This window comes from Aegilops tauschii, chromosome 5 (genome assembly GCF_002575655.3).
Source record: "Aegilops tauschii subsp. strangulata cultivar AL8/78 chromosome 5, Aet v6.0, whole genome shotgun sequence".
Lineage (NCBI taxonomy): Eukaryota > Viridiplantae > Streptophyta > Magnoliopsida > Poales > Poaceae > Aegilops > Aegilops tauschii.
Genome location: NC_053039.3, coordinates 375,462,050 through 375,487,405, shown reverse-complemented (window position 1 = coordinate 375,487,405; position 25,356 = coordinate 375,462,050). Strand labels below are relative to the sequence as shown.

Genomic DNA, 25,356 nt, shown 5'->3' with positions numbered 1-25,356 from the left:
AGCTCTAATCTCCCCGGACACAGTGTCTGATGTACCTTCGGAATGGAGGCCAACTTTGGTCTTCCCGCTCTCCGCCTTGTCCTCCTTCACGGGCACCTGGTATGGTGCCGGGGCCAGCATCCTTGTTAGCACGGGATCCGCTGAGTCTTCGGGAAGGGGGGCCGAACACCTATTTCGCTCCGCTTGCTTTATCCAACCCTGGAAGAAGATGGTTTGCTCAGTATCTTATTACGGGATACTTTACTAAAAGGTGTTCGAGAGTCGAGTGCTTACCGAGGTATCCGAATGGTTGCAGTCGAGGACGATGTCCTCGGTGGTGTCCGGCCACTGTTTTCGTGTCCCGAAAAACAACTCCCACATTCCTTTGTGCGTCGTGCCGAAGAAGTGTTGAAGGGTCCGTGGTTCTTCCGGATTAAACTCCCACATACGGAGAGGCCGTCGCTGGCATGGCACGGCCCGGCGGACTAGCATTACTTGAATCACGTTGATAAGATCGATGTCCTTCTCAAGGAGGCTCCGAATGCGGCTCTGTAGAGTCTGCACTTCGTCAATTGATCCCCAGTCCAACCCCTTATTGATCCATGATGCGAGCTGATTCGGAGGGCCAGATCAGAACGCAGGTGCAGCTGCCCACTTGGTACCATGGGGTTCGGTGATGTAGAACCACTCCCGCTACCATAAGTTGGAGGATTCTGTGAAGGATCCTTTTAGCCAAAGAGCGTTGGTGAGCTTGCTCACTGTGGCACCACCACACTCCGCTTGTTTCCCCTTGATCACATGCGGCTTCACATTAAAGGTCTTGAGCCACAAGCCAAAGTGTGGGGGATTCGGAGGAAGGCCTCGCACGTGACAATGAACGCCGAGATGAGAAGAAAAGAGTCCGGGGCCAGATCGTGAAAATTTAGCCCATAATAGAACATGAGCCCACGGACAAAGGGATGGAGAGCGAACCCTAACCCTCGGAGGAAGTGGGAGATGAACACGACCCTCTCACCGGATCTGGGGGTAGGGATAACCTGCCCTTTATCAGGGAGCCAGTGGAGGATTTCCGCGGTCAGATATCTTGCCTCCCGAAGGTTCGTGATATCCTCCTCTGTGACAGAAGAGGCCACCCACCGGCCTTGAAGGCTGGATCCGGACATGACTGAGAGGCTCGTGGCGATTGAAACCTGGGTGTTGGAACTCAAGGTGGGAAAGGTTTAGGAAGAAGCAAGCGTAGAGGAGAAAGACGGGTCCGTACCCCTTTATAAAGGCTGTGAATATCAAACGCCTCCTCCTGGGCCTTAAAACTTGCCTATTCCCAAGGAATTGTACCAATGAGACGGTTGGATTACCCACATCCGTGTTGATGAGAATCCCGTAATAAGGGGACACGATCTCTGCTTTGACAAGATGTGCCAATAAAACCGCATCTCAAAACATGGAGCGGCACGCTAAAAAACGGTTCAAAATAATGACCGGGTGGTGACGTGGCATCACGCTGCAAAAAGTTGTCAGCGGATTGGACTCGTGAAATATTATACTCTCTGTGGTTGTGTGTGGTGCTTGTGCTGCAGAGCCGGACACGTTCGTTGCGTTCGAAGACTATTTTAGAGTATTCGGAAAGGGGAACCCGCCTTGCAATGCCGAAGACAATCTGCGCGCCGGAAACCTCGTCATTGAAGCCTGCTTCAGGGGCTACTGAGGGAGTCCTGGACTAAGGGGTCCTCGGGTGTCCGGCCTGTTAGCCGTGGGCCGTACTGATGGGCCGTGAAGATACAAGACCGAAGACTCTCCCCCATGTCCGAATGGGACTCTCCATGGCGTGGAAGGAAAGATTGATGACCGGATATGAAGATTCCTTTCTCTGTAACCGACTTTGTACAACCCTAGTCCCCTCTGGTGTCTATATAAACCATAGGGCTAGGTCCGTAGAGGCCAATCATCATAATCATAGTCATACAGGTTAGACTTCTAGGGTTTAGCCATTACGATCTCGTGGTAGATCAACTCTTGTAACACTTATATTCATCAAGATCAATCAAGCAAGAAGTAGGGTATTACCTCCATAGAGAGGGCCCGAACCTGGGTAAACATTGTGTCCCCTGTCTCCTGTTACCATCGACCTTAGACGCACAGTTCGGGACCCCCTACCCGAGATCCACTGATATTGACACCGACAAGGAGCATTTCCAATTCTCTTGTGATGGTGTGTTGATTCTCAACATCTTGTTCTTCTTCTTCTTCTTCTTCAGAACTACCATAGTGTGATAGAATTTCTCCTTCACTTTCCGAAGAAGATTCTTGATTGGCGTTTTCCAGTTCCAACTTTTCTTCATGAATTGACAACAGTGTCATGACCTCAACATAGTGAAGATCTTCATAGTCTGGTCTTTGCTTGATTTCAGCTACAATGGGATCGAAAGATTCATCAAGAGCGCTCAGAAGCTTGTTGACTACATCTCTATTAGTGATATCAGTTACTCCTCGCTGATGTAGTATGTCAACAATTTTTGTCAATTGATCAGTGAGCTCCATGGCACTTTCCTTACGTGGACTTCTGAAATCATCAAACATGGCACGCAGCATTTTGGTATGAGAATCTGTTCTTGTAACAAATTCTTCATGAAAACTTTCAATGGCATCCCAAAGTTGTGTTGCAGTATTGAGCCGTTGGAACCGAAAGAATATGTCTTTTGATAGACTGCTGCTGATGATATCTTTTGCTTGAGCATCTAAATGCAAATTTGCTTTATCATCGGAAGTCAGATCATTTTGTTGCTGAATGGTGTAGCCATCTTCCACAATTACCCATAGACATAGTTGATGGCTTGAATTCTGATTCTCATTCGTTCCTTCCAGAAGAGGTAGTCATTTCCGTCGAAGATAGGAAATCGTTCAGAGTGCGAGGGTCTACCTGCATACGACATACTCAAAACTCCAAGGACGTTAGACCTTTAATAAACAACAACAAGGATTACCTGCTCTGATACCAATTGTAAGGACCAAGAGTATATCGACCATAGGGGGGTGAATGGGAGATTCAAAATTTCTTTCAAAAGTATTGAAGACGATCCCAATCACAGCAGCGGAATAATATAACAAAGAAATGAGCTGAATCAATCTTCTTCGTCAGAAGCATATTCTTCGATGAATGCAGTGATAACATTACGAGCTTGAGAAATCACAGGTTTAACTACGAAGAGAGTAATACAACATGCAAACAATGTACTAGAATGAGACATAACATGGTACCCACTGAGAAATAATACTCTGGAATGATTTCACAAGCGAATCCGAGGAATATGATAGTGATGAATAAATACAGCTGACGAAAATGAAACATGATGAGCACAGATACACACGATGATGACAACAGAACGAAATGAACAATTAAACTATCGGCAGAGAGCACGGATATAAATTGCTGAAGGAAATACAGTAGAGTAGATTTAACCAGTGGTGCTCGATGGCGACAGAGAGATTTGGTAGACCAGTTCACCCTTCTGCCAAAGGGCTACGTCTGGTTGGTGGGGCTGTGACTTAACACAGAAGATAAACTCTCTTCACCCTATTCTCCTTCAACGCAGAGCTGAACAGACTCAGGTTGATTTCACTCATGGTAGATCCTTGTCGGCGATCTCCAAACCTTCGGTCGTCCTCCATGAACCACAATCATTCTTGGTTGCTGAAGGTCAGGCTCGGTGAAGACAACAACTCTTCAACGCTCGAGCCGAAACTTATCCGTCTAGAGAGTGCACATCTCTCAAGAGTAATAGGTACAAGAACTCTCACTCAGAACTATTGTGATGCTAAACCACTGTCTAAGTTTGGGCTCTTGATTTTTCTCTCGGTGGATCTTAAATTCAAATCACTTGGAGAGGGGTTGCTCAAAACAATCTTCTCAGAAATCTCAAGCTGAGTAGCCAATGGACAATGTTGGAGCGGGGTGGCTATTTATAGCCATAGCCTTCCCTGATGGGAAATGACCAAATTAGACATCGGGATCAGCGAATGGCCGGACGACACGAGTCCAACGGTCGGATTTGAGCACAATGGTAACATTTCTTGCAGAGCAAGTAATGCTAACTCCTCGGTCTAAGACAAATCTCTTGCAGAGAAGAAGATCACAGTTTCTTGCTGATAAGTATTTGCTCAGAGCACAAAGAGATTTCTCTCGCATCTTTCATAGCTTGTGGCTAAGCATCACAGCGGATCTAAGCAACGAGAACCTATACCCCTCTTAATAGTATGGAGGTCCTATGACTCAAAAGAATGAAAGAAGAACAACAAAATGAATACTACGTCTTCACTTTGTCTTCGACTTCCCTCGCTGCAGTCAATTACTTCGGACGACAATACCGAATCAAAAGCTTTGTTTCAGCAGAAAACTTCCGAGGGGTCGATTTCTTCACATCAATCTTCTCAACTATATGACTTCAATAATATAGCTCATTCTTCTCTGCAACACAGATATACTTCGGTGAAGTTCCTCGAACTCAGCACCGGAGACATCATTCTCTTCGGTTGTGTATGGACTATTTCTCTCTATATGCACTAGCAAACAAATAAGTCCATACCTGTTCCTGTCAACAATCTCCAAAACACAAGGTAGGCAGATATTGCACCAACAATGGCATCTCGATGGAGTTCGGCCCGAGTTTGATGGTCTGCGCTTGCTCCTCTCCTTGGCAGCCATGGTGTCCTAGTCCAACTGGAATCTGGGCGATTCGCTTCGCTTGTCCACGGTGCAACGTCCTTCGAGCCAGGACAAGAGTGTTGTGGCCCTCTATGGCAGTGAAGACACTTGGTTTCTGGCCCATGGTGGTCTCTCGGGTTTGGACAAGGGCATGATGCATTCTCAATGGTTCCTCAATTCAAGACCATTGCTTCCCTCCGGTGTTGGTCCTAGTGTCGGGAGATGGCATTAGCACTGCTTGTTTTGTCCTTGTAGCTGCTATTGCCTTTGAGTTGTTTTGTCTAGCGCTCTATATCAGTTGTTTTCTTTTCTTTTTCTTTTTTTTAGTTTTTTCCTCTCTGTAATCCTCCTAGCCGGTTAATCCCACTCGTAAATATTTTAACCTTTGTGTGTTGAACAACTTGAGAATCACTCTTTGTACTTAGTCTTGATCAACCTTGAATCTTATCTTCTCTCTTCATTAAGCTGATGTCTTAATGGTAAACATGAATGTTCACACAATATCCTTCTTCAAGACATGCTTGCAATAGGCTCAACTCTCACATGATTAATCTTTGGATAACTCCATGAATAACACCTTGGTCAACACATAATCTCCTGCTTATAGCCCTGAAACCAACACATGGTCTTCAAGACATGCTTATGGACAAACCCTTCAAATATCTCTCAAGGCAACCATTAGTCCACAGGGATTGTCTGTGGCACCCCGGCTCAAAGGAACCGAAACACCCCGTATTCCAGCCCAGAGATCAAGTCTTTTGGAATACGGCACTGCTTGACATAGAACAAATCAGCTCTTATTACAAAGGATAAGGGATACAAAGCTCTGATGTTACAAAGGATCACATCAGCATTGCAACATTGTGCCTGCTAAGGTAGTTCTATGCTAGCAGCAGAACAACTCGTAGCAGCGGAAAACTTCTAGCAGTGGAACAACGACGAAGGTGGTGAACTCCACTCCGCAGGGACTCTGGCTGGGACACGATCTAGCTCGCACGATCGGTAACCTCGACAAGCAAACAATCATGGCATCACCTGCAATCTGGCATGACACGCCAGGTCAGTACATTGAATGTACTTGAAAGCTCACAACAACCAAAAGCATCAAGGCAAGACAATAACATAGCATTTAACAGATTAAGTTATTAACAACTACTATGATGAAGCAACTACTAAACATGATATGATACTACTAGAAATACTGCTGAACCACCATCTCAAGAACCATATCACTCTTGGCTATCTAGCCAAGCAATAAGTCACCTCGATCAACTCATGATCAATACCTCCATGTGATCACCGTGTGACCACATCACAAACTGAATGATCATCCTCAAGATCATCCCAATATCCTCATCATCATCCTGCCAAACTGTTACTGCTCACAATATCATCATATAAATCATCTATAAGTCATTCGGTCATGTGAGTGTTGATCGAACGGTGTGACCTAGTACGAACATGTGCCCATGACCGAGGACGCGGCTATTGATAGATTAAACACACACTCTGCAGAGGTTAGCACACTATACCCACATCACAAAACCCATGGCCTCGTTCTCCCATTCGGGTAGACCAACGGCGTTCCGACAAAACCGATCTACTGCCATGACACTCTCCCGGCCACTCCGACCAACCCCCCTTTGGGCTAAGTCATGGATGGCCCCGATGTCACCTCGTGACACCCAACGGCCATCGTCGTGACAAAAAAATGGTCCCAAACGGGGACAAAAGCGCGAAAACAACTCGGGCACACAAGGCTTATATCGGCCTACCTGATCAGGGTAGCGCACGCGTATAACCTTCCCTAGTTGGAGGCACCGGCGAGAGGCATAACAATAGACCGCATTAGGGCCTCCCCAAAAAGGAAAATGTGGTTGCACTGGAAAAGCCCGGTTCGGTGGCACTTGACCAACGAAATGACTAAATTTTCCCCCAAAGATAGATATGTGATAACTGATACTCTGATATCATCTATCAACCTATAATCCAAGTCATAGCAATATCCAACAAATAATCCAACGCATAATATCGTCATAACCTAATACTCCAAGGGTAGCATATCAACTAAAATCATGATGAATCCAAGAAACATGATACTGCTAATCCAATAGCAAGATCAAAATATTAACCTAAGATCCACATGATAACGTTATATCCAAAATAATACTCCAAAGCATAATATCCAATTTCATCATGAAAATATTATAAGCCACTAATAATCCAATGGCACATGTCATCCTCATAAGCTACAAAATATTAGTCCTAGAACTCCAAGCAACATCATGGCAATAACAAGATCAAACTATCACTCCGAGAAATGCCATGAACAAGTCACATGTAGCTAATGCCAATTTTAAGCAAGTTTAAATAAGTAAACCATGTCACTGCATTGCAATCATGCAAATGGAGGGTGTGGCCTGCCTCAGAGGGATGGATTCATCGGGAAGAAGTGCGAGAAGCTCGCGGAAAGAATCGCCGGAAAACGTTCTCTCTCGGAGGGGGCTGAATAAGGGCAAGGGAATAATGGTCATTTTCAGAATGTGACAACATCATGAAAATGATACCAACAGAATGGGCTCAATGAGCAAAGAAGTGGGCTTTGGAATCACCTCAATCGGAGTTGTGAGAGAAAAGTTGTGGCTGTTCGTTCGTTAAGCAGAAAAACTAACAGAATCTGTGCTTTTATGCTCTTAACCGATGAAAGTTCACAAAAAAGAGGGTTCGGCCGGCGGCTGGAAAAAGAGGAAGCGCCTTTCCAGAAATGCGTCTTCGCTGCAGAGAAAACGTATTCTAGCCGAGAACTGGGTCAGAGTATGTTTTTCGAAAAAGAAAGCGTATTAACAGAAAACCGTCTCGACTTATCCTTGTCAGCAGCGCCGGGTCAATGGGTGTGCGGCTGACTGGTGGGGTCCGTGGGCGGTGGGGGCCGCCTAGCCAAGTCTTCTTCTTCCACCTCGCGCTCGCCCAAGCACCAGAGGAGGCAGCGTGCTCCGGTGACGACCCCCGGCGACACGGATCGCCTCCGATGGAGGTCCGGCTACCAAAATGTTTGGGAGAATGAGCCGCATCCGCCTGGCTAGAGCACGGACGCCGGGAACGATGGGAGCGATGGCGACCTCAAGCATGGCGGACGGCGACGTCGGGCACCGGTGGGGCTCGTGGCCAGAAGCCACCGGAGGAAGAGGCGAAGGGCGGGGAGGCTCCAGGGGTATCTTGGGGATACTCTGGTGGTGGATTGAGGTGGAGGAGCACTCGGGGTCGCCGGAATCGGAGCAAACAGAGGTGGCAGCCGTGGCGGCGATGGAGGAGCAGGAGGGCGGCTCAAGCTCGGGGAAGATGCTGGGAGTGAGGGGAGGCCAATGGCGAGGTCAGGAGGGCTCGGGGCTGCCTTAAATAGGCAGGGCGACACGGTGTCGAGCTGGTTACCGCCGCGGACGTGTGGGCACGCGAGCTCGCCATTGCGGAAACATTGGCCTTGGTGACCATTGCCAAGATTGTTGATTCTGAGTTGTCAGCTCCAGCACTTGTCGATCCCTTTCATTAGATGAGATGTATCTTTGCTTATCTTCATTGAGCATGACCCATGAGGTTGTTGGATCCGTACCTTCTTAGGTATATCTGCTTGATCATTGTCGTATCTCATATGAGTGACTCGTATGACTGGGGATACATGCTCACCATATATATAAGAATCATATGCAACCGAACACTCGATCCTTGCGGTAGGCACATGTCTTGACTGAATTGTTCTTCTGACACAATTATTGCGAATCTGATCCTTGAGTTGCACTGTGATATTCGGCCAACTTGCTGTGGAAGACTGGGTATCTTGGACCGGAATATTTCCATATATTGTACCGAGGAAACATTGAGGAGCCTTGAATGATAGGCTTCTTTCGATAGCGCGTGGAGGAAGACTAAGTTTCTCATATCCAAAGCTTCACACTATGATAGGCAGACTGAAAGCCATACACATGCCCATAATATTTTGCGGCTGGTTACTTGCATGAGAAAAATTGTTTTGACTGTCTTCCTTGATCATAGCACATTTTTGGCTTTCCTTCGGAGTATAACATATTTCAAGTATCATGCATTGCTGATCCAAACTTTGTATATGAGCCATACCTTTGACTGAAAATATACCGTTGCTCTTGTACCTGACTTGTCTTCCTGCTGGCTGGATCATTACTTCTGTGAGGATTAAGTGCTGATGTAGACTTGATGTGTTTAGCTGAGCTTCTTCCAAATATTTGAAATCCTTATTGCTTCATTGAGTCCGGCGTCAGTTGATGAGAAACTTCCATAAGGGGAAATAAGGTAACACCAAGGACCCAACAGAAAGAGGCAAATGAAAACTCAACTAAACAAAAAGCACATAAAACAATCCATGCACACACAAACAAAGTCACATATTACTCCTAGTCACACAATATGCATGCCTACTTAAGCACGCAAATCTCGCGGAATCTCTGGTACTACGATCTAACATGCTGTGACAGTGTGCAAGAGGACGAATCAACGTGTGGAAGGATTGGTGCAAGCATAGCTACACCAAGTGCTGGCTTAGCCAGGTAGCAATCTGGACTAGCTTGGAGGTGAGGACGTACTCGGTAACCATGTAGCGGGACACGAATGTCGCGACCGCATTATTATCAAGCGGACGGAAAAGATCCCTACTCTTCCAACGAATATGATAGCGGGGAAAGCTGAGTCTGCTGACATTGCCCTTTCTTGATGACTAAGATCATTATGGGTTGCCAACACGACAAAATAAAAGGCATGATCCGGGGTAGAAGCATGTCTACCACTGAAACGATAGGATATCGGTGCGATACCTGAGCACCATTCTGCAAACAGTGTCGGGATCACTTGGCATCACTCCATTGGGACAGAAATGACACCAAACACCGAGGAAAAGGGATACTAACAGGATTCAGGGGCTGAGCTGTAGTGGATCCGAACCGATGCCAGCTACACTCACAAGATAAACCGTTACCAACAAATAATAAAGCTACATGCATGGTATGCAGCAAACAAATGCAGCAACCAATGCAATAAACAATCCAGACTCTATACTACCGATTTCTACTGCTCGCGCTGACTAGGGCGTCCTACAGCCAGACCTGCTGTGGCACCCCGGGTCAGAGGAACCGGAACACCCCGTATTCCAGCCCAGAGATCAAGTCTTCTGGAATATGGCACTGCTTGACATAGAAAAAATCTGCTCTTATTACAAAGGATAAGGGATACAAAGGTTTGAAGTTACAAAGGATCACATCAGCACGGCGACACTGCACCTGCTAAGGTAGTTCTATGCTAGCAGCGGAACAACGAAGAAGGTGGTGAACTCCAATCCGCGGGGACTCTAGCTGGGATACGATCTAGCTCGCACGATCGGTAACCTCGACAAGCAAACAATCACGGCATCACCTGTAATCTGGCATGACACGCCAGGTCAGTACATTGAATGTACTTGCAAGCTCACAACAACCAAAAGCATCAAGGCAAGACAATAACATAGCATTGAACAGATTAAGTTATTAACAACTACTATGATGAAGCAACTACTAAACATGATATGATACTACTAGAAATACTGCTGAACCACCATCTCAAGAACCATCTCACTCTTGGCTATCTGGCCAAGCAATAAGTCACCTCGATCACCTCATGATTAATACCTCCACGTGATCATCGTGTGACCACATCACAAACTGAATGACCATCCTCAAGATCATCCCAATATCCTCATCATCATCCTGCCAAACTGTTACTGCTGACAATATCAACATATAAATCATCTATAAGTCATTCTGTCATGTGAGTGTTGATCGAACGGTGTGACCTAGTACGAACTTATGCCCATGACCGAGGACACGGCTATCGATAGATTAAACACACACTATGTAGAGGTCAGCACACTGTACCCACATCACAGAACCCATGGCTCGTGCTCCCATTCGGGTGGACCAACGGTGTTCCGACAAAACTGATCTACTGCCATGACACTCTCCCGGCCACTCCGACCAACTCCCCTTTGGGCTAAGTCATGGATGGCCCCGATGTCACCTCGTGACACCCAATGTCCACCGTCGTGGCAAAACAACAACGGTCCCAAACGGGGATAAAAGCGCGCAAACAACTCGGGCACACAAGGCTTATACCGGCCTACCGGATCAGGGTAGCGCACGCGTATAACCTTCCCTAGTTGGAGGCACCGGTGAGAGGCATAACAATAGACCGCATTAGGGCCTCCCCAAAAAGGAAAATGTGGTTGCACTGGAAAAGCCCAGTTCGGTGGCACCTGACCAACGAAATGACGAAATTTGTCCCCAAAGATAGATATGTGATAACTGATACTCTGATATCATCTATCAACCTGTAATCCAAGTCATAGCAATATCCAACAAATAATCCAAAGCTTAATATCGTCATAACCTAATACTCCAAGGGTAGCATATCAACTAAAATCATGATGAATCCAAGAAACATGATACTACTAATCCAATAGCAAGATCAAAATATTAACCTAAGATCCACATGATAACATTATATCCAAAATAATACTACAGCATAATATCCAATTTCATCATGAAAATATTATAAGCCACTAATAATCCAATGGCACATGTCATCCTCATAAGCTGCAAAATATTAGTCCTAGAACTCCAAGCAACATCATGGCAATAGCAAGATCAAAATATCACTCCGAGAAATGCCATGAAAAAGTCACATGTTGCTAATGCAAATATTAAGAAAATTTAAATAAGTAAACCATATAAATGCATTGCAATCATGCAAATGGAGGGTGTGGCTTGCCTGGGAGGGATGGATTCACCGGGAAGAAGTGCGAGAAGCTCATGAAAAGAATCGCTGGAAAACGTTCTCTCTCAGAGGGGGCTGAATAAGGGCAAGGGCATAATGGTCATTTTCAGAATGTGAGAAAATCATGAAAATGATACAAACAGAACGGGCTAGATGAGCCGAACAAGTGGGCTTTGGAATCACCTCAATCAGAGTTGTGAGTGAAAAGTTGTGGCCGTTCGTTCGTTAAGCAGAAAAACTAACAGAATCTGTGCTTTTCTGCTCTTAACCGGTGAACGTTCACAAAATAGAGGGTTCGGCCGGCGGCTGGAAAAAGAGGAAGTGCCTTTCCAGAAATGTGTCTTCGCTGTAGAGAAAACGTATTCTAGCCGAGAACAGGGTCGGAGTACGTTCCGAAAAAGAAAGCGTATTAACGGAAAACCGTCTCCACTTATCCTTGTCAACAGCACCGGGTCAACGCGTGTGCGGCTGATTGGTGGGGTCCGCGGGTGGTGGGGCCCGCCTGGCCAGGTATCCTTCTTCCACCTCGCGCTCGCCCGAGCACTAGAGGAGGCAGCGCACTCTGGGACGACCCCCTGCGACACGGACCACCTTCGATGGAGGTTTGGCTACCAATATGTTTGGGAGAATGAGCCGCATCCGCCTGGCTAGAGCACGGACGCCGGGAACGATGGGAGCGATGACGACCTCAAGCATGGCGGACGGCGACGTCGGGCACCGGTGGGGCGCGTGGCCAGAAGCCATCGGAGGAAGAGGCAAATGGTGAGGAGGCTCCAGGGGTATCATGGGGATACTCTGGTGGTGGACTGAGGTGGAGGAGCGCTCGGGGTCACCGGAATCGGAGCGGACAGAGGCGGCGGCTGTGGCGGTGATGGAGGAACAGGAGGGCGGCTCGAGCTCGGGGAATATGCTGGGAGTGAGGGGAGGCCAATGGAGAGCTCGGCAGGGCTCGGGGCTGCCTTAAATAGGTAGGGAGACGTGGTGCCGAGCTGGCTGCCGCCGCGGACACGTTGCCGGAGCCACGGACGCGTTGCCGGAGCCACGGACGCGTGGGCACGCGAGCTCGCTTGACGTTAGGCGACGAGAGGGTACAAGGGAGAGCTCACGGGGCGGAGGAGGCCAAGGGCACGGGGAGGAAGACGCAGCGGCGCGAACAGAGGCTGTCAGGCACTGTTTGCCCGTCGGCAAGCGGCGGCGAGCGCCGACGAGCGAGCTACAGGAGGGGGAGAGGGGTCCAGGGTGAAGGCGACGACGAGGGGAGGGGCCGGAGCTAGGCGACATCCTGGACGCAGCCAAATACTTCAAAGCGCGTGCACCATCACACTGACAGCGCGGTCACCGCGTGAACCGGGGCATCCCGTGCTCTCTGGCACCCAAAACGTTGTCTAGATGGCAGTCCTTCCAAGATAGATCATTTATGAGGTTATGTCTTGATCTGGGGTACTGGGTTAGATGGGAGTGATCACCTGAAGTTTGTTGTAGCAAACTTGGCTGCAATGCTGTGCTCAACAGAGAATTGATTGGAGCCAAAATTGATGTCTGGGGTGTTTATCATAGGAATGACTATGATCCTGGGGGTTTTGGAAAGAAATGGACCAATTAAGCATAGTTGCTTTACAACTGCAAATATAGTCCAGAATCAAGATTTGGATTATGCACTCAAATGGAGTGTTGAAATGAGATGAAACTTCGCAAAGCCTCATGATATGGACATATGAAGGTGTTGTAAAAATTTCATACCAAATGGACTTGCCAAAATGGTACTTCCTTCACGGCTATCCTCTCTGTCCAGAAACTTGGAATAATATTGGTGAGTAAATGGATTGTTGAAATGATCCCAAATTTGGTGGAGAGAAGTTATATGGGTAGGAGCATGATCTGGTAATTTTTTAGAATTAATGAAGCAATATAACTTATACTTGCTTCACAACCTAAAAATATTAACAGAATCAAAGATTTGATCCTGTGCTCACATAGATCAAGGGATGGAGCTGAAATTTGGAGGCGTGTGATGATATGAGCACATTAAGAGGCATGCAAAATTTCAACTCTTTTGGATACTCCTAGCTAGTACTTCCTTCACAATGTCTTTTGTCTGACAGAAACTTTTGAAAAATTGCTGAGGAATATTCACTAAGAAAATGGAGCTGAATTTTGGCATGGAGCAGTGATTTGGATGAGATAGCATGCCCGAAAAGTTTGGGAGCAATCAAGAAAGGATAGGTGGCACTACCTTCACAGAAAACCACACTGGACAGAAATGAGGAATAAATATTGGGGAATTATTTTCGGGCTACGAAGGGAAAGTTTGGGCATATTTGAGCAACATATGACCCAAAGAAATTATGGGAATTATTTGGGAATTTTGGGAGCGACAGAAATATAGGTTGCTTCACAACCTAGGACAAATAGGGTTATTCCTTTAATAGAAAAAGGAATATTCATGAGAAAAAGAATTTAGGGTTGGGCTAGAATAGAAATGACATGATCTTGGGAAAGATTTAAGAATGATGAGTCACTTCAGAGAAGAAATGATGATGATCTCCCAGGTTTCAAGTCCACAGATCCACTCCAAAAACAAAATCAGGCAAAAACCAAATAAATCAAAAAGAAAAAGAAAGGGCCAAAAACCAGCGTGTTACATTATCATCAATTACCAAAACCAAATATGGGGTATCATGCTCTTTTAAGGTGGCATAGAGTGAATTGCAAAAAAACACCACATTTCAAGTTCATATCCGGATTTGCTACCACATTCCTTGGGCGCCCCAAAAATCTACCAGTTTCCTTGCTAATTTTCTCAATAAACACTGATGACCGATTTAATCCAATTCCTGATAGCTTGGGCCCGCTGTCAGGTCCACATGACACTATTTGTGTTGACTGTTAAATTAGACATGGCGCCGTGCTGCTCCCAGTCGGGCACCCCCTCCCACCTCGGACCTCGCCGTCGCACGCCCAGTAGCTCGGGTTCCCCGCACATGGCATCGTCCGTTCCGACCGGCCGACATGGCCGCCACTGTGAGCGCCGCGGGCATGCGGGTATAGATGAGCATGGCCAGGCAGAGCTGGGCAGAAAAGAGGCCGAAGGAAGATGATAGATGGTCGGAGGAGAGCCACGGGCCGCCGACGCGCCGAGGCTCGAAACAAGCAGGAGGAGGTGCAGATGTTCGGGGGGCGGCACTCACCGATGGCGTCGCCGGAGGCTGGCAGGAGGAGGGTTCGCGACGGCGCGCCGCCGTCGAGCGCGCGTGCGGCGGTCTCCCTGGTGGTTGTTCGATCCGGTCAGGGCTAGGGTTAAGAGGTAGTTGAGCTGCTGGCTTAGTGGGCCGACTGGAAAACTAGATGGCTGACGGATGGGCCGTCCATCAAAACTAAAAGTCAACAAACATAGTTGACAATTTTGTGCCATGTCAGCATTTAGAGTGGGTCCGGGCTGTCCGAAATTGGATTAAATCATCCCAAACCGGTCATTAGTGTTTATTGAGAAAATTAACAAGGAAACTGGGAGATTTTTGGGACGCCCAAGAAATGTGGTAGCAAATTGGGATATGAACTTGAAATGTGGTGGTTTTTTGCAATTCACTCGGTGGCATATGACATGTTAATATAATTGAGGTAGTGAAGATGAACTATTTAGGTATATAGGATTTGCCTTCGAATCCATCACAGGTCCAATAACCGATAATGATGGTCTCATTCTTATTCAGCGATGACATGATCCATAGATCAACTGCTGGTACTTCAAGTAATGCTTCAGACAACACCAAACCAGAACGATCAACCTGAACCAATGAGTTAGTGAACTGTTTATGACGTGTGGTCGACTTGTCGTGCTCCCACGATCGAAAATTGACCTCATAAAGTGGGGTCCATCCTTTGATTGCGCATAGCGTAGGTGCCATATTGTTTCACGACAACTCCTTGAACTGAAAACAGAATCGATGGTTACTCACGGTTGAGATTGTGAGTCATTTTTTTCACTCATCCAATTTATATTTAGAGTGATATTGAGAAAAGGCACCTGCAAACAAAAAAACCCGCAAAAGGTAATCTGAAAGAGAAAGGCAAATAAGAGCATCTACAGCCGGGCGCGTCAAAACCCGTCTCATGCGCCCGGGCAGGCCGCCCGGTGACTATCCGGTCGTAAAATTTTGACTGAGACGGGCGCATCAAACGGGCCTCAAATGCCCGGGTTGACCGGCACCCCTCATATCCAGCTCAAATATGGGGCGGATATGGGGAGCCCGGACACGCTCGGGCACGCCCACCACGTCGGACCCGGCCCACGCCGATCCACCCGACCACACATATATTCCTCCCCATCCGCTCGCCGGACCAAACCCTAGCCGCTTCACTCCAGCCCCCTCCACTCCTCTCTGCCACCCAAACTCGGCCCCGGCGCCGTCCAGCAGTCTCCGACATGGCGGGCAGTGGATTCGAGTCCTTCACCTCCAGATCCGTCTACCCCGAGTTCATCCCACGCGAACCCAAAGAGGAGATGGTCGTCCGGCTTGCGCTCCGCTACGCCCGGGAGGAGGCCCGTGCACGACAGTGTTCGGACTCATTTCGTCGGGAATCCATTGCGTCTGCCCAAATGGCGCATGGATCCAGCGCTAGGGCGGGCGGCTCCACTACTCTCTGCCACCCAAGGCCATGGACGCACCGTGGGCGTCGTCCGACACAAACATGGCGCGGCGTGCCCGCCATGCGCGGCATCGGGCACGGGACGCGGTGGCAGCACTCACCGGTGGACATCGGCGAGGTGGAGTCGCATTCTTCGGCGCCCCGTATGGTGCACCAGTCCGGGCGCCGCAACCGCGTCATGGGGAATGTTGCCGGCTCGTGCCAGGACGGATCCATCATCGATCTGACGTCCACCGGGACCCAACGGGTTCCGGGCTCCGACAGGAAAGAGTAGAGCATGGGAGACGGCGACGCCTTGAGTCTCGTGAGCCAGCTCATGTCCCATGCCCTACTCTACCTTGTCGGCGACCAGACGAGCGCAGTCGGCCGCCAGACATGGCCACGGCGGAGCCGGACGAGTGAAGCAGAATCGGATGAAGCTCCCTTCAAAGATCGTTGTGTTGCATGTAATAATATGGATTTGAGTTTTCTACTTTAAGGTATCCGGATGTGAAATGCATTTTTTAAAGTGTGACCGGTCACTGTCCGCGGACGTGTCCGGACACGACGTTTGAGGGGTCGGATTTGCCAAGTCCAACTTTAGATGCTCTAAGGCCAACTCCAGCGCACGACCCCATCCCGTCCGTCCTAGTCCGTTTGGGGTAGAACGGACGAATAGCGCGGCCCAACACGCGGCCTCAAACGGACAAATGTCCAGTTTTCGTCCGTTTTCGACCCATTCCCGGGCCAAACATGCGTCTGAAACGGACATCGCACGGACGGGCGGGACGCACGCCCTTGTCCTCCCCGTGGCCCGCCTGTCAGGGACAATAGCTCTTCATTCACCTCCAACGCCTCCACCCGCCCTCCCCGCCCCACCCCACCGCCGGCGCCACCATTATTTTCTGGTCGCCTCCTCACTGCTCACCCCCGGCCGTCCATACCAAACCACGTCTCGCCATGGCCACCACCACGCCTGCGCTTTCGTAGGAGCTTTGGCCGTCGTTTGGAGGAGTTTTGGCCGTCGCCGTCATATCCGGTGCCAGAGGGGATACGACCGCCGGCGACGCCTATCGACCACGGTAGCTTCCGTCGGGTGCTCCAGAGCGACCTATAGCCAGCCGCCAAACACCCCTGCTGCATCGAGGTGATCTTTGCGGCCTCTTTGCCAGCACGACCGCAAGGTGTTTGACACTTTTCCCACAAAGGAATGGACAGTGGAGATGATTTTTTCTTCAACCACTTCATTTATTCATCGGATGATTCGCCTCGGATGACGAAGATCTTGTGGTGGCTGCACTGGTCGTTCACGACCACATTGAAAGGCAGCGGTCTCGATATAGGGGGTCATTCCCTGGTCGTGCTCCCAACCTGAACCGCGACAGAGAGAGAGGCCACGCCATGCTCTATGCCGATTACTTTGAGAATACCGCGCTCTTCAAACAGGAGAAATTCCGTCGCCATTTTCGTATGGCAAGGCATGTGTTCAATCGTATCCGAGAGGGAGTGGTTGGTCATGACCCATTCTTCGAGTGCGAAATGAATGCCCTTGGCAAGCTTGGATTCTCATTTCATCAGAAATGCACCGCGGCCATCCGCATGCTTGCATATGGAATTACAGGCGATCTTGTGGATGAGTACGTGCGCTTGAGTGAGTCCACATGTCTGCTATGAATGTACAACTTCTGCAAGGCCGTGGTGGCACTGTATGGCCCTGAGTACTTGAGGCAACCAAATGCCGCTGATACAGAAAGGCTGTTGGCGATCAACGCCGATAGAGGCTTTCCAGGCATGCTTGGCAGCATAGATTGTATGCACTGGGAGTGGAAGAACTGTCCATTTGCTTGGCAGGGCCAGTACAAGGGGCATGTGAAAGCGTGCACTGTCATATTAGAAGCGGTGGCTTCGCAAGATCATTGGATATGGCATTCTTTCTTCGGCATGGCAGGTTCTCACAATGATATCAACGTGCTACAACGTTCTCCAGTCTCCGCAAGGCTTGTAGAAGGCCGCTCCCACCTATCCTCTTTGAGATCAATGGCCACCACTATAACAAGGGATACTACCTAGCTAATGGTATATATCCTCAGTGGTCAACTTTTGTGAAGACAATCTCGAACCCCCAAGGTGAGAAGAGACAGAGATTTGCCCAAATGCAAGAAAGTGCTAGAAAGGATGTGGAGCGTGCTTTTGGTGTGTTTCAATCCCGATGGGGTATCGTTCGAAACCCTGCACTGACATGGGATGAAGGGAAGCTTTGGAAGGTGATAACTGCTTGTGTGATCATGCACAACATGATCGTCGAGGATGAGCGTGATAACATCATCTTCGACCAAGGATTTGATTCTCAAGGTGAAAATGTTGGGCCCCTACATCAAGAACCGGCCACGTTTGAACAGTTTACCCAATTCCATCGTGAAATGCGTGATTGGCACACTCATTTGGAGCTTCAAAATGACTTGGTTGAGCACATGTGAAATCACATTGGCAACCAATAGATGTATTGGTTATGTTTATTCAAGACAATTTCAATTTGGTTGTAAAATTATTTTATTTGAGACAATTTTAATTGAGTTGTAAAACTATTTTTATTTGAGTGAATTAATATTCGGACGTGCAAACTTGTGTTAAAACATTGATAAATATGAATATATGTGCATATTGGCTATGGTGGGCAGGATGCGGCCAAAGGATGCGTCTGCATGTTAGACGCACGGCCACCGCATCCCAGAAAAAACCCTCCCATTGCCCATCTCAAACGGACAGAATTCGGATAAAACGAATATCCATTTAGGGTCGTGCGCTGGAGTTGGCCTAATGGACTCACCCAGAATGTTGTACTAGTACTAGTCAAAATAGTATGCCATTGTGTCCAAGTAAACGCTGCTTGACTGGGGGACCGGAAAATCTGCCCTTATTCGGGATGGTTCGTCCACGTCGTTTTTCAGTGTGTGCGCTAAGTTTTCTTCCTCCTTGACTTCCTCCTGCAACGTGAGTGGATGCACCGGTGTTCCCGATGAGTGATCTGCCGCAAAAACACGAGGATAAACATCGCATGACTCTACGAGAAGAAAGTTCATTCCAGTCCCGACACGTGGCACCAAACCACAGCGCGCAACGAAAAGTCTTGGTCAATGCTCCCCTTTCCCCCACAGCCAAGCCAACAAACAGCCGGCCGTCCCGTGCCATCCTATCACCGAGCCCCAATCCCGCCCCGCCGGATATTTTTGACGACTCAGAGCCAGCCCACGAGACGCCCGCCCGCCCGACCCGCTACCGCCGCGCCGCACCTCACCTACCCGTAACTCGTTGAGCCACAGCCACCTCCCTCCCCGCTGCACTGCACCGAGCGGCCCGTCTGGCCGCCTCCGCTTTCTATATAACGGCCGGCCGGGGTCCTCGCGAGTTGTCCGTCTCCTCCCCTGCAACTAGTACGCTGCCACGCAGGAGCAGAGCAGAATCCGGTAGCCAGATCGAACGCCCCGCCCTCTCTCCCTCCCTCGCCCCCTTCCGAGCCCGTCGCCATGGCGCCGCCCCGCGTCGGCCTGCTCCTCGCCCTCGCCTTGTGCCTCGCGTTCGCGCGTGCCGACGCGGCCGTGAGGGACCTCAAGGTCGGGTACTACGCGCAGACGTGCCCCCGCGCGGAGGAGATCGTGCGCCGCGTCATGGCCCGCGCGCTCGCGCGCGAGGCCCGCAGCGTCGCCTCCGTCATGCGTCTTCAGTTCCACGACTGCTTCGTCAACGTGAGTCGCCTCTGCTCTCTTCAAACATGCGCGATCGATCCCCGTCGCGCCGCGCGCTCTGCTTGCTGCCGCCGCGTGGTGGTCTGAGCTCGTCTCTGATCGGTTTCGGCTGTGATTGTGCCAGGGATGCGACGGGTCGGTGCTGATGGACGCGACGCCGACGATGGCGGGGGAGAAGGAGGCGCTCTCCAACATCAACTCCCTCCGCTCCTTCGAGGTCGTGGACGAGGTCAAGAGCGCCCTCGAGGAGCAGTGCCCCGGCATCGTCTCCTGCGCCGACATCATCATCATGGCCGCCCGCGACGCCGTCGTGCTGGTACGTACGCCTCCTTCTTCCCCCGCCCCGGGCTGCTCGCGTAATCCGTGCCGTGCCGTGCCCCGCAGCCGCGGCGCAGATTCTCCCTTGCTTTTCGTCGTTCACGAGACGAGACGGGGACGAGGCCGATGCGGGGTTCCATTGTTCCATTCCATTGCTGGCGTTTCCTGTGCAATTAATTGCATCCCCGGCCGACCTGCCGGTGGTTTCGGTTCCAGAATCCAGACTCCAGAGGCCCGGTCTTTCAAAATGGAGAAGGGGGGAGAAACTGAGCGAAACCTGGGGTCAAAATTGCCTTAATTAATTTCCTTTTTGTCCACTAGTATAGGAGTACTTCAGTGCAGTGCGTATCAGTGCTGTGCCATTAATTTTTGGCAATTCTGTTTGGTGCTTGGCTGGCAACACTAGTCATCGTCGTCGCAAGCCGCCTACCTGTGGTCAGCGTCTCTCGCACGCACCGTCTTCTCCTTGCCTTTAAAAAAAAATCCTGCACATCCACTTCGTTCGAAGCTCCTACACTGTTGACGGCACAACGAGCGATCGAGAATCGCTTATCTTCGCACTGACTTTTATTCGGTAACAACTTGCAGTATTTGGGAAGTTGGAGTAGTAGTGTTAAAATAGCAACCAAGAAACGCAGAATTAGTTTTTGCCAGAAATGTTCGTAGGCAGCATGTTAATGTCCCCTTCTTAATGTTTTCTGAAATTGTGAGTCGTAAATGTTTCCAAAGAAAACCGGATGCGCGATGCTTTGACAGGGACGGGCGCATGGGCGCGCCTACCCTTGCTCCCCGTAACCAAACCACCACACTGAACTAGAATCGGGCTAGAATGGCGTCAGCGTCACCCCCCGCGTCCATCCTGCCGTGCCTAGACAACGTTGCACGACTCCTAGGCAGGCGCATTTAACGAGGCCGGAAACGGCCAGGCGAGGTGGCCTCGCCTGCGGAAGGGCCGACGGCCCCAGCTACAGGTATAGTAACCCTGGACGTCTCTGTGCCGACAGGCGTACCCCGTCCGGTGCTGTCAAACAGGTCCCTGCGCCAAGAACGACGAGGGACAAGAGTAGGATAGCATGGGGCTGGGCCTCGTGCGTGGCTGGTCCACGCGAGATCCTTTGCCTCCTCTGTCTCTCACACACGTTCTGTCGGATCAGAATCAGACGATAATGCTGCCGCTGCTGCAATGGAGATCGTTTTAGTACTTCGCCTGCTCCTTCGTTGTTTTGCGCGCGTGTCGTGTCGCTGTGCCAGCCACGCGTTCGTCTTCTCACTGAGATTCATCCGGGTGTTTGATTGGTTCAGGCCATGGACCTAATATTTGTTTTCAGCGTATTTTAGCTCTGTTTCCATTTTGTCGGTTGCTACGTTCTCGGTAGGAGTAGCATAGAGCTGATAGAGGGGTCGATTCATCAAGTACAGTAAGCACTATTTGGTCTTGATTTCATTATATTTTAGCACCAATTAAACTTGTTTCAGAAAGTGAAAAATGCAGGAGTTAGCAGGTTAACTTGGCAGGTTTTGATTGATATAATTACTCCACAATACAACATCAACAACAACAATAGAACTTCAAAAAAAACAATAGAGTCAATATTTTGACATGGTTTGACTCTGAATTGTTTATTTCCTCTTCTCGCAGACTGGTGGACCCAACTGGGACGTGAGGCTCGGGCGGGAGGACAGTCTGACGGCGAGCCAGGAGGACTCGGACAACATCATGCCGAGCCCGCGCGCCAACGCGAGCGCGCTCATCCGCCTCTTCGCCGGCTACAAGCTCACCGTCACCGACCTCGTCGCGCTATCCGGCTCGCACTCCGTCGGCGAGGCCCGCTGCTTCTCCATCGTCTTCCGCCTCTACAACCAGTCGGGCTCCGGCCGCCCCGACCCCCACATGGACCCGGCCTACCGCCAGGCGCTCGACGCGCTCTGCCCCCTCACCGGCGACCAGAACGTCACCGGCGGCCTGGACGCCACCCCGGTCGTCTTCGACAACCAGTACTTCAAGGACCTGGTCCACCTCCGCGGCTTCCTGAACTCCGACCAGACGCTCTTCTCCGACAACGAGGGGACCCGGCGGGTGGTGACGCAGTTCAGCCAGAACCAGGACGCCTTCTTCAGGGCCTTCATCGAGGGGATGGTCAAGCTGGGCGAGCTCCAGAACCCCAGGAAGGGGGAGATCCGGCGCAACTGCCGCGTCGCCAACGGCGGGCGGCCGCCGCTGGAGAAGCAGGTCGCGCCGTTCCGGGTGGTGGACTTCTGAACCTGGTTCTACGGTAGGCCTGTAGGTGTCTCACGGGAGCTCTGGTGTGGGAGCGATCCATATGCTTGACATAGGTTTGGTCGTGTCGCAGTTCTGTGCCTACCCAAGAATGGTTTCAGGTCTGGCTCTGCTTATTGCTAATTGTTGAGGAATAATAGAGAAATCGATGCCTCTGGTACTTTGATTGCCATGGGCTGCATTAAGGTTTGCTTCTTTGTTGATTCTCCAAATATTAGCTAGCGATAGTGCAAGATGCTTAGAGAGATGGTTACAAAAACAAATAATGATTTTAAGAGTCAATATCATTGAGAGTTATAGAACTAGCGCCCAATGTTTCAGTTTGGTTCTACAACTTTGAGAATATGAAATTGCAGTAACTGAAATTCTACTTAAGCGTGCAGATACAGTCACAAACATGTATGTGGACGTATCCGCGTGTATGGCCCCACCTGTCACTGAATGATGGTGCTTGGCCGATGCTTTTTTGCACAAAAGACCCTCTTATTTTTATTTGTGAAAAAAGCCAAACATCGTGACATATTTTTGCACAAAACCCCTCATATTTTTTAATTGGAAAAAAAGTCAATCACTGTACTACTCATAGATGAGAAAATTAACACAAAAAGTTAGAATAAGTCATGAATAAAAATTATACACAAGTAAATATTCATAAAAATTTAGTAAATATTTGTTTTCCTCATTCCGTACAATTTCAATATAAGTCACAAGTGTACCTTTTGGATTCATCAAACATATTTATTTAATAAACATTTCAATGTCCGTATTAACTAAATATTTTTATATAATACACAGGTTTATACTTAAATGCTTTTATTTACTAATGATTGTTTGTATGTATATATTTCTAACACACAAATATTTGCACATAATTTTATTACTTACATTTTACTAATATCTTTAATTTTTTTATTACTTATGCTTTACTAAATAACTTCTATATAATATACATGTTTGTATTTAAATGTTTTTATTTACTAATCATCGTGTGTGTGTGTGTGTGTGTGTCATATTTTTAACACACAAATATTTGAACAAAACTTCAATTCCTTAGATTTTACAAATATCTTAAAAAATAGTGCTTGCAAAATGGGTCCCGATATCGGCAGCCCATTTAAGCTCCACATGCGTGCAATCCGGCATTACTTGTCGAAGAAATGGACTTCTATGTATTCTAGTTCTAGATATACCCATTTTTCCGACAAGTAATTCCGGACGGATGGAGTAGATATATGATACGTCTTCGTCGTATCTACTTTTCCTAACGCTTTTGCTATTGTTTTGGCTATAATTTGCATGATTTGAATGAAACTAACCCGGACTGATGCTGTTTTCAGCAGAACTACCATGGTGTTGTTTTTGTGCAGAAATAAAAGTTCTTGGAATGGAACGAATTTTTTTGGAGAATTAATTTACAATAAAAGAAAAATATTGGAGCCAAGAACCACCGGAGTGGGGCCACTGGCTGGGCACAAGACACCAGGGCGCCCCCCCCTCTACGCGTCCTGGTGGGTTGTGCCCACCTCGTGACCCCACAGACCCTAATTCCGACGCAATAAAATCCTATTGTTGGAGAAAAAAATAAGGAGGAAGCTTCATCGCGTTCCATGATACGGAGCCGCCGTCACCTCCTGTTCTTCACCGGGAGGCCAGATCTGGAGTCTGTTCGAGGCTCCGAAGAGGAGGATCTTCGTCATCACCAACCCTCCTTCATCACCAATTCCATGATGCTCCCCATCGGGGGTCAGTAATTCCTTCGTAGGCTCGCTGGTCGATGAGGAGTTGGATGAGATTCATCATGTAATTGAGTTAGTTTTGTTAGGGCTTGATCCCTAGTATCCACTATGTTCTGAGATTGTTGTTGTTATGACTTTGTCATGCTTAATGCTTGTCACTTAGGGACCGGGTGCCATGATTTCAGATCTGAACCGTTTATTCACCATTATATCTATGTTCTAGATCCGATCTTGCAAATCATATTCACCTATTACGTGTTATGATCCGTAAACCCCGGTGTGACAGTAATTGGGATACTTTCCGGTGATGACCGTAGTTTGAGGAGTTCATGTATTCACTACGTGTTAATGCTTTGTTCTGGTTCTCTATTAAAAGGAGGCCTTAATATCCCTTAGTTTCCTTATGGACCCCAGTGCCCCGGGAGGGTAGGACAAAAGATGTCATACAAGTTCTTTCCATAAGCACGTATGACTATTTACGGAATACATGCCTACATTATATTTATAAACTGGAGCTAGTTTTGTATCGCCCTGGTTTTGACTGTTTTATGATGAATATCATCCAACGAATCCATCGATCCAATGCCTACAAATTTCCACGTGTTGTTCTTGCTAAGTTACTACTGTTGTTGTTACAGTTACACTTGCTACCAAATCATTGCTATCATTGTTACCTTTACTACTGTCGTTACCACTGCTATCAAAACTATCATATTATTGTGCTACTAATTACTTTGCTGCAGATATTTAATATCCAGGTGTGGTTGAATTGACAACTCAACTGGTAATACTTACAAATATTCTTTGGCTCCCCTTGCGCCGAATCTATAAATTTGGTTGAATACTCTACTTTCGAAAACGGTTGCGATCCCCTATACTTCTGGGTTATCAATATAACTAGTTATCGAAAGTAAACTACCAAACGTGAACAGTGGAGTGGCTAGATTAGCTCGTTTTATAAATGTGGGCCGCGTGCTTGAGACCTAGTGGCCCTATTTACATAAACCTTTGCATATTTGAGCAGTACAATGGCCAGCTTTTCTGCAAATAAAAAGAATCTTGTGCAAAAATGTGTTGTGGTGGTGGGATTTTTCCGCAAATAAAAAATATAAGGGCATTTTATGCAAAAATGTGTTGCACAGATCCCCA

At 48.5% G+C, this 25,356-nt stretch overlaps 1 protein-coding gene across 1 annotated transcript; it reads left to right on the top strand.

The window, feature by feature from the left end:
- The first annotated feature begins 19,361 nt into the window (after positions 1-19,361).
- Positions 19,362-22,661, top strand: LOC109733229 (peroxidase 17). The gene is made up of 3 exons (XM_020292424.4): positions 19,362-19,875; positions 20,000-20,191; positions 21,833-22,661. The coding sequence occupies exons 1-3, from the start codon at positions 19,657-19,659 to the stop codon at positions 22,451-22,453; spliced, it is 1,032 nt and encodes a 343-aa protein (XP_020148013.1). The 5' UTR covers positions 19,362-19,656; the 3' UTR covers positions 22,454-22,661.
- Positions 22,662-25,356: the final 2,695 nt, after the last annotated feature.

Bases quoted from the DNA above. Each gene is read 5' to 3' on its own strand.
- LOC109733229 (XM_020292424.4), top strand. From the start codon at position 19,657: ATGGCGCCGCCCCGCGTCGGCCTGCTCCTCGCCCTCGCCTTGTGCCTC. The intron at 19,876-19,999 runs GTGAGTCGCCTC...TGATTGTGCCAG, and splicing joins TCCACGACTGCTTCGTCAAC to GGATGCGACGGGTCGGTGCT. The intron at 20,192-21,832 runs GTACGTACGCCT...CTCTTCTCGCAG, and splicing joins CCCGCGACGCCGTCGTGCTG to ACTGGTGGACCCAACTGGGA.